Here is an 11,887-nt window from a genome sequence, read left to right as displayed (position 1 = left end):
GACAAACAGAATGAAATTACTGGATGGAGAATGAGAGCTATGCTCTGCCATTCCAATCTGGGATAAAAACAGAGCCCAGCAGCAAGCGCAAGCTGTAGAAACTCTTTGTATTCTAATATGAGCAGCTTACAAAAACAAGGCAGATGTGATAATTACATAAGCAAACTGCACAGGAGGAGGCCGGTTGTGCTTTGTTTTCTTGCCTTTTTTTTTTCTTTCCTTCTCATTTTAGAATTGAGAAAAAATACCCATTTGCAGCAAGTGAGGCTGATTTTTCATCTCTGCCACGGCTTCGGGGCACAGAAAGAAACGAGGTGCCGGGTGAGTTTCGCAGACGTGTTAAAAACGAACAAATAAGACCTCAGCCAGCCCGCACCGCGGCCGCCAGCGGGGGCCGGCGGGACACGCGGTGCCCTGCGGGGACCCGCCGCGCCCCTCGGCGGGCTCCCCACCCGGGGCGGCTGCCGGGCGGGGCTGGCCCCGCTCCGCCCGGGGGGCCGGGCCGAGCGCTATAAAGGCGGTGCGGGCCGGCTAGCCGCGCCGCCTCTCGCCTCCCCGCTGCTCGTCATGGCCCCCGATCGGCCCCCGCCGGCCTTCGCCGAGGCCGGGCAGCGGAGCGGGCTGCAGGTGTGGCGCGTCGAGCGGCTGGAGCTGGTGGCCGTGCCCCCCGGCCGCCACGGCGACTTCTTCGTGGGGGACGCCTACCTGGTGCTGCACACCGCCCGCCGCGGCGCCGCCGCCGCCTACCGCCTGCACTACTGGCTCGGTAGGCAGCGGGGCGGCGCGGGGACTCGGGCCGGGGCTGTGCGGTGCCTGCCCTTGCTGTCGCTGAAGTTTCCTGCGGCTTCGCTGGGCTCCAGGGGATCGGGAGATGCGTTTTTCCCCCGCCTCGCTTCCCTTTTCACGGAGGGCTGCCTGTGGGCAGCTGCCAAGTTGAGGCGCTTAAATAAAACGAGGGCTACAGCCAAGGATCCGGCTGATGCCAAGCCTCGCTGCTTCTGATGTGGTGGTGCTGTGGGGCTCTGGGGCTGTGAGAAAGTGGGGTATAATAGGAAGGTGGATATTTGCTTGCTTTGTGATGTTAGTTTGGAAAAGTGCTGGAGGGTTAAAGTCGAGGCTTGGCTGCATCCAACCGAGACTCGCAAGTGCAATCCTGCCTTCATTCCAATGAAGAGTTTTCTCGCCTTTGTTTCCACTAGGACCAAAATTTCTTCTCAGCCATCTCACTGTGGCATTGTTGCACTGCTTTCTGTCCAGTTGTTGTCTTTTTCAGCTAGATTAAGTTTTCTTTCTGATAACAGAGATGGGAGGCAAAGTCAACATGTCTTCTGTAAAACCTTGTCTTTAATATCAGTCTGACAGCCTAGTAAAGCCCCTCCTGAAGCAACTGGGAACACTGGAATTGGGCTGCTACCTTTTGCCTTCAGCCTTTACTAGCACAGTGTTTACAGCAAAATAGAAGTCTGACATAAGGATGCATTTCAGGTGACTTCCTCATCTTCTGGAGATCTCCTGAGACCTCCTTGTCTGGTCACCAAGTCATCCAACCGCAGTGGTTGCTGTGTAGTTGACTGAAATCAATTATTTTGCTTTTGTTTCACCATCAGGTTTGTGTTCGTAGGCAATCATCTCAGTGAATGCACATAAAGTCAGGTCAATGTGTATTAACATTAATGTGTTTGAATTGCTGTGGTTCTCATTGTACTCTTGGATGCATTGAAAAAGAATAGCAGATAAAGCTCGGATTGTTTCTGCATAAACGTTTGAAGCTTGCTTAGTTTTGCGTGTGCTATGAGTTATCCAGCTGGCATGTGGGATAGTGTCTGTCTCTGACAAGAGTATAATCATAGATGGCAGCGTAAATTAATTTCTGGCAGATGTTCTTATTTCAACAGCACTGCTAGTTAATAGCAGGGTTTGGCTATTTAGACCTTTGTTAATGAAGTTTGAACTGTCTCTGTAGTAGTTAAGGTATAGTAGACACTTCTAAGGGAAAGATGCAAGGACTCCTTTCAACTGGAAGTGAAGTCAAAACAGTGACTGACATTTGCACTAATTAAAACCTCTTTGCTGTTGGCGAAAGACCTTTAGTTGTACACACTGATGCACATCTCCTGCTGTGTGGTGATATGTGGATATTGTAAATAGCTTCAGGTAATCTGGGCACACACTGTTCTTATGCAGTTGGCGGGTTGGCAGCAGCTGGGCTAACTGCTGGGAAATCCCTTCCTGCTTGCAAGATACTCCAGTAGTGGGGCGGAGATGCTCAAGCACTGCTGTAAGCTTAATAGCAACAGGAGAGCAGAACTTCATACATGGTGTATGGGGAAGGGTGGTCACAGCCAGGGCAAGAGTTTGAATCATTTTGGTATTTTTACTGACTGATTCTCACCCCTGTTATGCACAACAAACTTTTCCCTCATTAGCAAAGGCTGTATAACCTGTGGGCTAGGATGACCTCAATAGGGTCTTTCTGAAGACCTCCCATAAGCCATCTCTGAACAGCTATAGCAGTCATTATCAGTCAGACTTTGGGATGGAAAGAACTCTTGTGAAATTAGATTGGTGGAAACCCTACAGACTTTGGACTTAAATACTTACAAGGGCCTTGCCATTTGGTGACACAGTTCTACTCCTGCCTGTCATCTGTGGCATGTTTTATTGTGTGGGCACCATACAGTGGCTTTCAGTCAGCACAGATTCTGACTTCACCAAAAAACACCCCAAATTTATCATAAAAGTAGAGCATTGAATTTTCATATTATATAGTGGCACACTTCCTCCTAATACCTTGCTTGGGCATACCCAAGGTGTTAGAAGGAGGTCTAGACCATGGGAGGATGGTCTTGTGCTATGACTGGCATCCTAGGGTTAAAGTGACCAAATAGTTGTTCTATTGGCCTAAAGCTTCCTATGCAAAAGCCACTGTTTTACCAAATATTTCACATACTGTGAAGTGCTGTCCAGGTCAGATAATTTCTGAACAAGCTAGTTCGGGTGCTGCAATGGTGTTGGCATGGCCAAGCAATCAATGTGGATCTGTGTCGTGGTAGCTGTATCCCCTTTTAACTTTGCTTAGAGATCCTGGCGTGGTTGTCTGCGCTGGCACTTGAGGGATGTCTTAGTAGCTAAACTACTAATCCTAAGGGAACTGTCTTGACTTGAAACTATCACTAGTGGAAACAGCATGTATTATGCCAGTATGAGGCTACTTGTTGGCAGTAACACTGACTATGCCCCACTTAATATCTTTAATAAAATCATGCATGGTGTTTTAAAACTATTTTTTAACCCTTGTACCCAGAAATTAAGTGATAAGATGTATCCATGTGAACCAGCATCTAGTCTAGTAAAAAATTTTCTTTTTCTTATATACTCTGGTTTATTTGTAATCGTGCCTCAGACTATAAGATAAATCTGTTTCTCATACAAGCTTGAATAACCTACACTTGGATTGATGATCATATGTTGTTTTTCTTAACAGGGTTTCACGGAGTGTTTTATTGCATACCAGCTGTGAGACAGTGTGGTAGTTATTCTCATCTCTAACACTGTTCCAAAACCAGTTTTCTTCAACCCCGAACCCTGTTGTCTAATTGCTTGCAATAAATATGAAGGATCTAGTCCTAATGGACATTAATAACCCCATTTAAAAGAAACAAACCCCAAAACTTTAAGGTGGTACCCAGGTCTGAGAAAGCATATTGCTACATAGCAAGCTCTTCTATCACTGAGTGATGGGGATTTTTTTTTTTTTGAGAGGTTCTTGTGTTACATCCTGCTTTCAGTAATGTTTTTTTACCTTTTTTGGGCAGGCCTCATGCTCTTCCCTATGCCTCCATTGTTCTTTGTATCCCTTCTCTGTTTCATCTTTGCTGCTTTCTGGGGGCTTCCATTGCACCTGTGTCCCCACAAAAGCTGTGGTGGTGGTGACACTGCTGTCGGATGAAGCACAGTTGGTGGGTGAAGGGCAGTTGCCTTGTGGCATTTGTACTGCTTGGCCATGAATAGGGCACTCTCTCTCCTTGAGAGGAGCTAGGTCAGTGATGTCCTTAGGCATCCCTGTTCCCCCTCTCCCATGCTTTATTCTTTCCTAATACCTTACCAACAGGCTTCCTGTGACACCAATAACTCAGAACGCTGTGAGGTGACACCAAGACCTCACTACACGCTTCCCCTTTTGCCACAGCCTGTGAGAGGTATCTCTCTCTGGACTGTCTGGTGCTCTATGGTATTTTTCCACTGAGTCACCTAGAAGCAAGGAAATGGTTAATGTAACTGAGAAGCTGCTCTTGAGAACTCTTGCTTGTATACCAGCATCTCTCTCTTATTTGAAAAGAAAAAATAAAAAATAAATGGAAAACCTTGCCTTCCTTTACTCTTCAAAAGTTCTTGAGAAGCCAAAATTTTGAGACTTAATCTTATTTCCAGTTTTCTTGAAATGATCAAAGCTGCTGAAAATGTATGGGCCCATGCTAAAAGTTTTGTTTTAATATGCATCCTAGTTTGCTGTGTGGTTAGGCCATCAACACACTAGTTAAGGAGGCCTTGAGCCTGAGAAGAGGCTAATCTCTAAATGGTACAAAACAGTGTGACCTCATGAAGCAAATATCTGAGCCCCAAAGCTGCTTTTCTTTCTCCCAACTGTACCAGGCAATCTAATAAAACATATCTAAGCAAAATATCCTTTTCTTGCATTATAGTGTCAATAGGACTGCTTATGGCTTGGTGAGTTGCTCTTAGCATAAATACATGGTTTACCATCTAATCAGTCCTTTGACATGACCTTCCTTGGTCTTTTGCACTTCAATTCAAAGTCCTAAAATCATTACTGTAGACACTTGTCATGCTAAACTCACTTAATTAAAATGTTTTATTCAAAGAGGCTGAGAGAAGACAAATGGGTATTTTTCACTTTTTTTTCCCTTATGAATCCAGTTTTACAAGTAGTTAAGAAGTGGTCTGGATGGTCATGCATTTGGTGAACAAGGTTGATGTATATCATGCAACAAAGCATCACATGGACTGTACAACCTGCTGAAGGCAGTGCCTGATTGTCACAGAAACAATTTCTCCAACAGAATTCTAATAAGTTATATTAGTGCTTTATAGACATAGTATTTCCTATTATTTCAGGGAAAGAATGTACCCAGGATGAAAGCACAGCCGCAGCTATCTTCGCAGTTCAACTGGGTGACTATTTAGGAGGAAAGCCTGTGCAGTGTAGAGAAATTCAAGGATATGAGTCTACTGAGTTTGTGGGCTACTTCAAAGGAGGAATTAAATACAAGGTAAAAAGCCATCTGTCAAAATATATTCTAAAAATTTATGTAACATAGCCCCCAAATAAAATCTTCTGCTTTGTATCTGTTACTGGAAGTTTAAAAATTTGTTCTTAATGTTTAGTGGTTTTAGATCTGAACTACCTATCCTAAACTACAGGAGTCCCAGTACTCGTACAGAAAGCAGCAGCTTGCTTACCAGTACCTCTTCTGATAACTGAAAACCTGTCCCAGTGGTCTCCCCCTGCCCCTTCCTCCCCACAAATCAAGCTATCCTGAGATTTCACACTTGTTTGTCTAAGGCAGCTCACAGTAGGGACTTTCGGTGTTTGGGAGGCAGTAATTTTCACAGAGACCATTTTGATGTTCTAGACTGAATCATTTTGTTCAAATGCAGAACCCAATGTGCTTAAGTGGTTAAAAACATGAGCAGAGTTGAAAAGACCAAAACCTCACTTTAGTCTAAAAATGGTGCTTTTGCAGTCTTACTGCATGGGTTTTTTTTCCTTTGAGGTAGGTAAAAAAACCTCCTAAATACTTTTAGTGAAAATTTATACTTTAAAAAGCTGTAGTGTCAGCCTTCTCTTTGTGTCACTGCCAGAAGCAGAATCTTTGGAAGGAAACTTTTAAAGACATCTTCTAAGAATAAAATAATGCATCTCCTGGGAATCTCCTTGTAGTAGGAGCTTTGAGAACCATCGCTCAGTCAGCCTTTTTCCCATTATGGAGGTTTGTAACTTGCAACAGTCTACACAACCAGTTTGAAGCTTTTAAGTCTTGTGTAAGAGAGCTTGACAGTGACCTGCCCACTCTTTTACATTTTTTTTTTTTCTCCTTTGTAATTTCAAGAGACACTTTCTATTCCAAGCCAAGGTCTGGGTCTCTTGGAGGAGTGGAGAATGCTGCCTCAGAGGCAGAGAGCCAAGCCGGTTTACAAGAATAAGTTAGACTGAAACGTAACTCTTTACTGATTGTAAATCAATAGTTTGGTCTCGCTTCCCCCAGTTTGGTGCTCTTTGCTAGGTTGCCTCCTAAATTGCAAATAGTCCTTTCAGAAAATTACAGAGCTGCTGTGGAATGACTCCTCCCTCTATACATAACCAGTCACTAAAAACCCTCAGACCTCTGAATTTAAGGAAGTTGTGAAAACTTGTACAGGAGCTGCATATTCCTCTGCTTTCCCTCAGTCCTTATTTGATAACCTGCTGATTTTTGTCCTAACAATGTGGTTCAGCATTACTTTATCCTCTGGATGATGCAGGAAAGTGCTGTAAATCCTGTGCTTTCCCCTTCCCCACTCATCTGAAAACCCTCTGAAGCAGAGTGACATCTGCTCCCTCAGATAAAGGCTCACACCCGAGTTCAGCAGTAGCAGTGTTCCCCGAGTCTGTCTGGTCTGTGGTCAGCACTATTAAACAGTGTATTATTTTGGCTCACCTCTCACTGCATAAGCTTTTTTTTTTTCCCCCTGCTAGCTCCTCAGCTGTAGCAAAAAGGTAAATTTGCAGAAATCAAACTGAAATAAAGCTTGCTACTTTGTTGGTTTGTTTTTTTTCAGGCAGGTGGTGTTGCCTCTGGATTTAATCATGTTGTTACTAATGATCTGAGTGCTCAGAGGCTTCTGCATATCAAGGGCCGGAGAGTTGTAAGAGCCACAGAAGTCCCTCTGGCTTGGACCAGCTTCAACAGAGGAGATTGCTTCATTATTGACCTCGGAACTGTAAGTCTTTAGTAGAGCAAAACACATTGAAAAGTAAGGCATGCAGCATCACTTTTAAGGTCTGAATCATCCCTTAAAATCCACAACTGATTTTGTCATTCACGCAAACTGACAGGAAGAATCTGCTTTAGAAAATCAGTTTCAGGGTCGCAACACTTTGAAGGTTCAAAACTGCCCTAAATGCTTTCTGAATTATGCACAGATTATCCTTCAGGAAACAGTTCTCTTCCCATTCAAGGCATTGGGATATTTTACTACTGATGTTTGAACCTTAAGCTGTTCACAGTAAGTCCTGACTTTGACACTGTCTACCAGCTGAATGGGATCAGTGCTAGGGTTCAGAGCAGAACAGATCGGACCTTTCTCTGAAGAGCATTTCTTCATATTCATAAAACTTTGATCATGACAACTGACCATAAAGAAATGCAAAAGAAGTGTCATAATAAACTTGTCATACAATGTGTTATAAAACTACTTGAGTATTTAAAGAGATCACTTGAGAAGCAATCCCATACTTCAAGGCTTTCTGCTGAAAGCAAGTAGAGAGACTTAGTGCAGAAGCGTATGGACAGATAAGATAATTTTGCTTGCTTCACATGACTTAAAGTATAGTACTGTCACCTTAGTATCAAGAAGTTTTAAAATGAATTCTAAAAGTAGCAGCTGGGATGTAGTCCATGCTAGTTAGATGCTAGTTAGCTGTTTGAAATTATTCCCATGCCTAAGATGCTGATACGTATAAAATTAAGAACGCATGAAAGAAAATAGTTTATCTGCAAGGCAGAAACTGCAGTTGGTCTTAACTGTAGTGCTTCACAAGGAAGTGGTCAGCCACTTCAGCAAGATTTCAGAGAATAGTTCCCTGACCTCTTTAAAAGAGGAGCTATTCTGAACCCATGTTACAGGTTTGGTTGTTTCTTCTGAAAGCATCCCTTGGTGTGATAAGGGATATTGGTAGGTATCCCTTGATATTGGTAGATATTGGTACCAAGATACCAATTGAAAATTGAAGATATCTTGATATTGGTATCAAATAGCTATATTGATCATGTCTGTTAGGTTTTATCATGCTTAGCAGCCTTCAGACAGAAAAACCATTTTTTTCCTAATGTTATCTCATTCCTCTTATGGCACTGTGGTCTAATCATCTGAAACAGCCAAGTGATCAGTAACCAAACAGCTATCTCTCCATGTCACTTTGTATTTAGGATGCATAGGAGACTCCAATCATCTGTTCTCCTTCAGAGTTAACCCAGGGGAAACGGGAAAGTTGGAACTAAACATTGACAGAAAGTGCTGCTTTTGCAGGCAGGCTGATAGTTTTCTAGTTTGGAGTTAACCTCCCATGGACACCCTGTGGAACTGGGTGTACTCCATGAATTTGACTTGTCCTGACCCTTATTGTGCCACAGTTACTCAGTTCACCTAAAGTAATTACTCAGGTCACACTGTGGACATGGCAACGACACCAGTGAAATGCACTATGTGTATATAGTGGTGGTACATGTATAGCTTGGGGCTCATCCCTTTTGATGAGATTTGAGATTTGTTGAGGGGACATCACTGTCAGTAAGCAATTTAGATGTAATATGGCTTTATAGTCTTGATTTCTAATACTGAATGTACATTGTGAGCCTTTTTCTTTTTTAGTATAGCATCACTCTAGTTTCTGATTTCATGTTTGACAAGACAGACTTCAAGCAGCAATGCAACCCTGTGCCTTTGTGGGAAGAAAAATTAGATGTGAACAACATCTAGATCTCTTTACTGTGCTATGGGAAATGTCAGTCAAATCGCATGACTAATAACAGTTCTTGGTCTTGCTGTGTCAGTGGTATATGGGCATGGGTTTTCTTGACTGTATTAACAAGTTAAGGAAGAAAGTGTTTCATCATCCAGAAATTTGTAGTAATTTCATCATAGGTTATTATGTAAACCGGACCTTTCCTGTGGGAGATGAAAAGGCAATGTGTGACATGCTTCAAGATCTGTTAAGTCTAGTAGGTGCCTGTAGAGAAATAGATGTGGTAGAAAATACACTGTCACAGTGGAAATCTTGAGCAAGTTTTACAAGAACTATACTTCAAGCTGAAATAAGTGTATTTCAGATTGAAATTTTCCATGACTAGAGGCCCATTGTAAATGGGTGAGTCTTTACAGGAGCTCTTAAATGAATTTAGGGGTCCTTGTAAAAAAAAAAAAAAAAAAAAAGAAATTGGCTCAAGTAGATTCCTTTACTTAATAATTGAAATAAAATGAATCTTAAATAGGGTTGCTCTAGAGTCTTGGGATTTATTTTATTGCAGGGCACTACTGAATCATTGTCTGAGAATAATGGGCAGTAATTGCATAAAATAATGAGCTTATGGTCAGTGCTTTTAATATCAAATTATTGTAGCATATCAAATAAGATGTATTTCCAAGACTTGCTTTCCCCAGTCTCTTAGCTAACCAGGAGGATGGTCTCCATGTCACTGCAAAACTGCTGGTGCAGTCCATTTCCTGTTACATTTTATCAAGCCACTTATCTAATATAATGAAACATCATTTCTGTTTTCCCACTGAGCTCAATTACAGAGGTATTTTAAATATGTGATTTGAACAGATAAGGGAAAATTAAGTAATAATGATCAGGAATAAAATCATTCAAGTCACTAAGGTTTCTCTCTCGGTGATAATGCCTTAGGTAGAAAGCATTTGTGTGCATTTCCAGCTAGGTTCACATATTTACAGTTCAGGTTCTGATGGTTACCTCATACCTAGATAACCCACACTTACAGCACTTCAAATATCCTGACCAAGTCTTATTTTGCCTCCTTTGAACCCTCTAGGCTGGAACAGAAGATAGCTGCAGATGGCAGTGAGTCATTAGCTGTGGGTAAAAATCTTCTGTAAGACCATGACATGAGCACTGTGACCGCCAGACTGATGTTCCAGTGCAATGAGTAATCCAGGAGGGTGCCAGACTCTTGATTTATGATTTTTTTTTTTCTACAAGGGATTTCCATGACACCTCCTTGACAAACTTGTAAGGAGCCTTTGGGACAGGGCAGGCAAGACAAGTGCAGGGCAGTTGCTGAGAAGGCTTTGTACAGGCCTGATGTAAAAGACACTTTACCTTGTTGGGTACTGCTTAGCACATCCTGTCCTGGCACAGCTGTGCTCAAGTCCTCCCAGCAGCTGTGGTCTTCTGCCACGCTTCCCATCCTGTCCTTTTGGCCAGAGGGTGCTGAGCTCTTCCTGGTGTCCCACCTGAGAGGCACCAGGGTGGGTTTGGCAGTTCTTGGTGGCCATAAATTGTCTGGCCTGGCTCTGTGCTCTCCTTTTCACCTCCAGATGTGGCTCTCCCTGCATCACTCCATGCTTCAGCCACCTCCCCTTAGCCACATCCCTCTTTCTTTCTCCATCACCAAGATGAATTCTCAAACAGCAAGGAGCATGAGAGGGCATGGAGAATGATCATGGAAGGGAAAGAAATAGATTAAGCATTGTGCCATTCAGTGAATAACATACACACTGTTTCCCAGGCTATTTTAGTATTATCCAGATGCATAAGTTAATATAGCTTGTATATGTCTGATAAGATGTGCTAAAGACTTTAATCTCTTTTCTCAACTTTCTTAGTGATTGGTTTAAAGTGGGAAGGAAACTTAGCAGTATTGTCAAGTTTACCCTATGTACATTGGTGATGTACAAATGTGAATGTTGAGACATGTTGATAATTTGGGTAGTTACCAAAACATGGAGCAGAAGTAATGGGAGTAGCAATACAATAAAAAACCATGAAGAGATCAGCTGATTTTCTTGAAAGCTACTCAGCTCAGTTTGGGAATCTCTGCTGTATGAAGGCTGTCTAAAGTTGTATCCTTAATGACCAGCAAAAATAGTCTATACACATTTGTTCAGATAGAGCTTTGTAAAATGCAAGACTTGGTTCTCTCTGGCTGACTCTCCTCTTGATGGGAGGCAGCAGCAGCACTATGAGCCAAGGGAATGCAGAGGGCAGGGAGAGGGCTGTGTGCCACTCAGCATCCTGGAAGAAATTAGGAAACAACTGTTAAAAGGGGGCAGGAAGAGAAATGTGTGATAAGTAACAAGCCATTCTGAGCTTGGGCCTGATTGAGGCTGCAAAGTTTTGTCAGTACAAAGTTCTGCTAATGAAACGTTACCCTTCTTCCCAAAGGAAGAATGCCAATGGTGAGGTGATAACTATATCTCAAGTTAAGTGAAGACTGAAGGTAAACTGCACTCAGTTGCCCATCCTTCCCATTCCTACAGTGGGGCTTATAAACTGATTTATAAACATCCAAGAGGTGGCTAGTTTGAAATTTAAGAGCCTGCGGTGTGCTTAAAAACAACTTGTTGTTCCAGCCAGCAATCAATGTATGTACTTCTCAAGGGCTCCATGAATCACAAACGAAAATTATGATGCTGGAACTCAAAAGTATCAGACTGAATAAAGCTGCTGTAATCATGTATCAGTCAGTATGCTCCTACTTGAACTGCTGACATAATAGGTATGTCAAAAGGAAAAATTGCTGTCTTGCACAAAGACGCTAGAAAAAATACACCAAGAGAAAAGGCTGGCTTTTTTGACAGCTGCTTTTCATAAAAACTGTTAACTTGCTATAAACGAAATTATATTCAAAAAAAAAAAGAAAATTAACTTCTGCTTTTTAATGGTAGAAGACCAAGAGGACAGATACTTGCTTTATGATTCTGACTATGGGGTATGATTCAGCATCACACTGCAACCTTAAGCACAGTTGTAGCTTTACTTCTGTAATCTCCCTGCCTCTTTCCTGCCCTGTCTCTTCTAGGTGGCTTTGCTTCTCTTCCTTTAGAGAAACCAGATCATAATCAGCATATTAATTGCTTTAATAAA

The 11,887-nt window shown here is 42.5% G+C and overlaps 1 protein-coding gene across 1 annotated transcript in view; it reads left to right on the top strand.

Annotated features, from left to right (window-relative positions):
• Positions 1–234: 234 nt before the first annotated feature.
• SCIN (scinderin) overlaps positions 235–11,887 on the top strand; it is a gene marked incomplete at its 3' end in the record, with an annotated part of 52,047 nt that continues 40,394 nt past the window's right edge. Inside the window, exons 1-3 of the mRNA XM_081996502.1 lie at positions 235–766; positions 5,137–5,291; positions 6,841–7,002. Of these exons, the coding sequence (XP_081852628.1) occupies positions 568–766; positions 5,137–5,291; positions 6,841–7,002 (516 nt within the window). The 5' untranslated portion in view covers positions 235–567. The remainder of the gene's footprint in view (positions 767–5,136; positions 5,292–6,840; positions 7,003–11,887) is intronic.

The sequence above is a fragment of the Phaethon aethereus genome (genome assembly GCF_964289735.1).
Source record: "Phaethon aethereus genome assembly, chromosome: 2".
NCBI lineage: Eukaryota > Metazoa > Chordata > Aves > Phaethontiformes > Phaethontidae > Phaethon > Phaethon aethereus.
The sequence above is the reverse complement of the archived record's forward strand: the minus strand, read 5'-3'. Positions and strand labels throughout refer to the sequence as shown.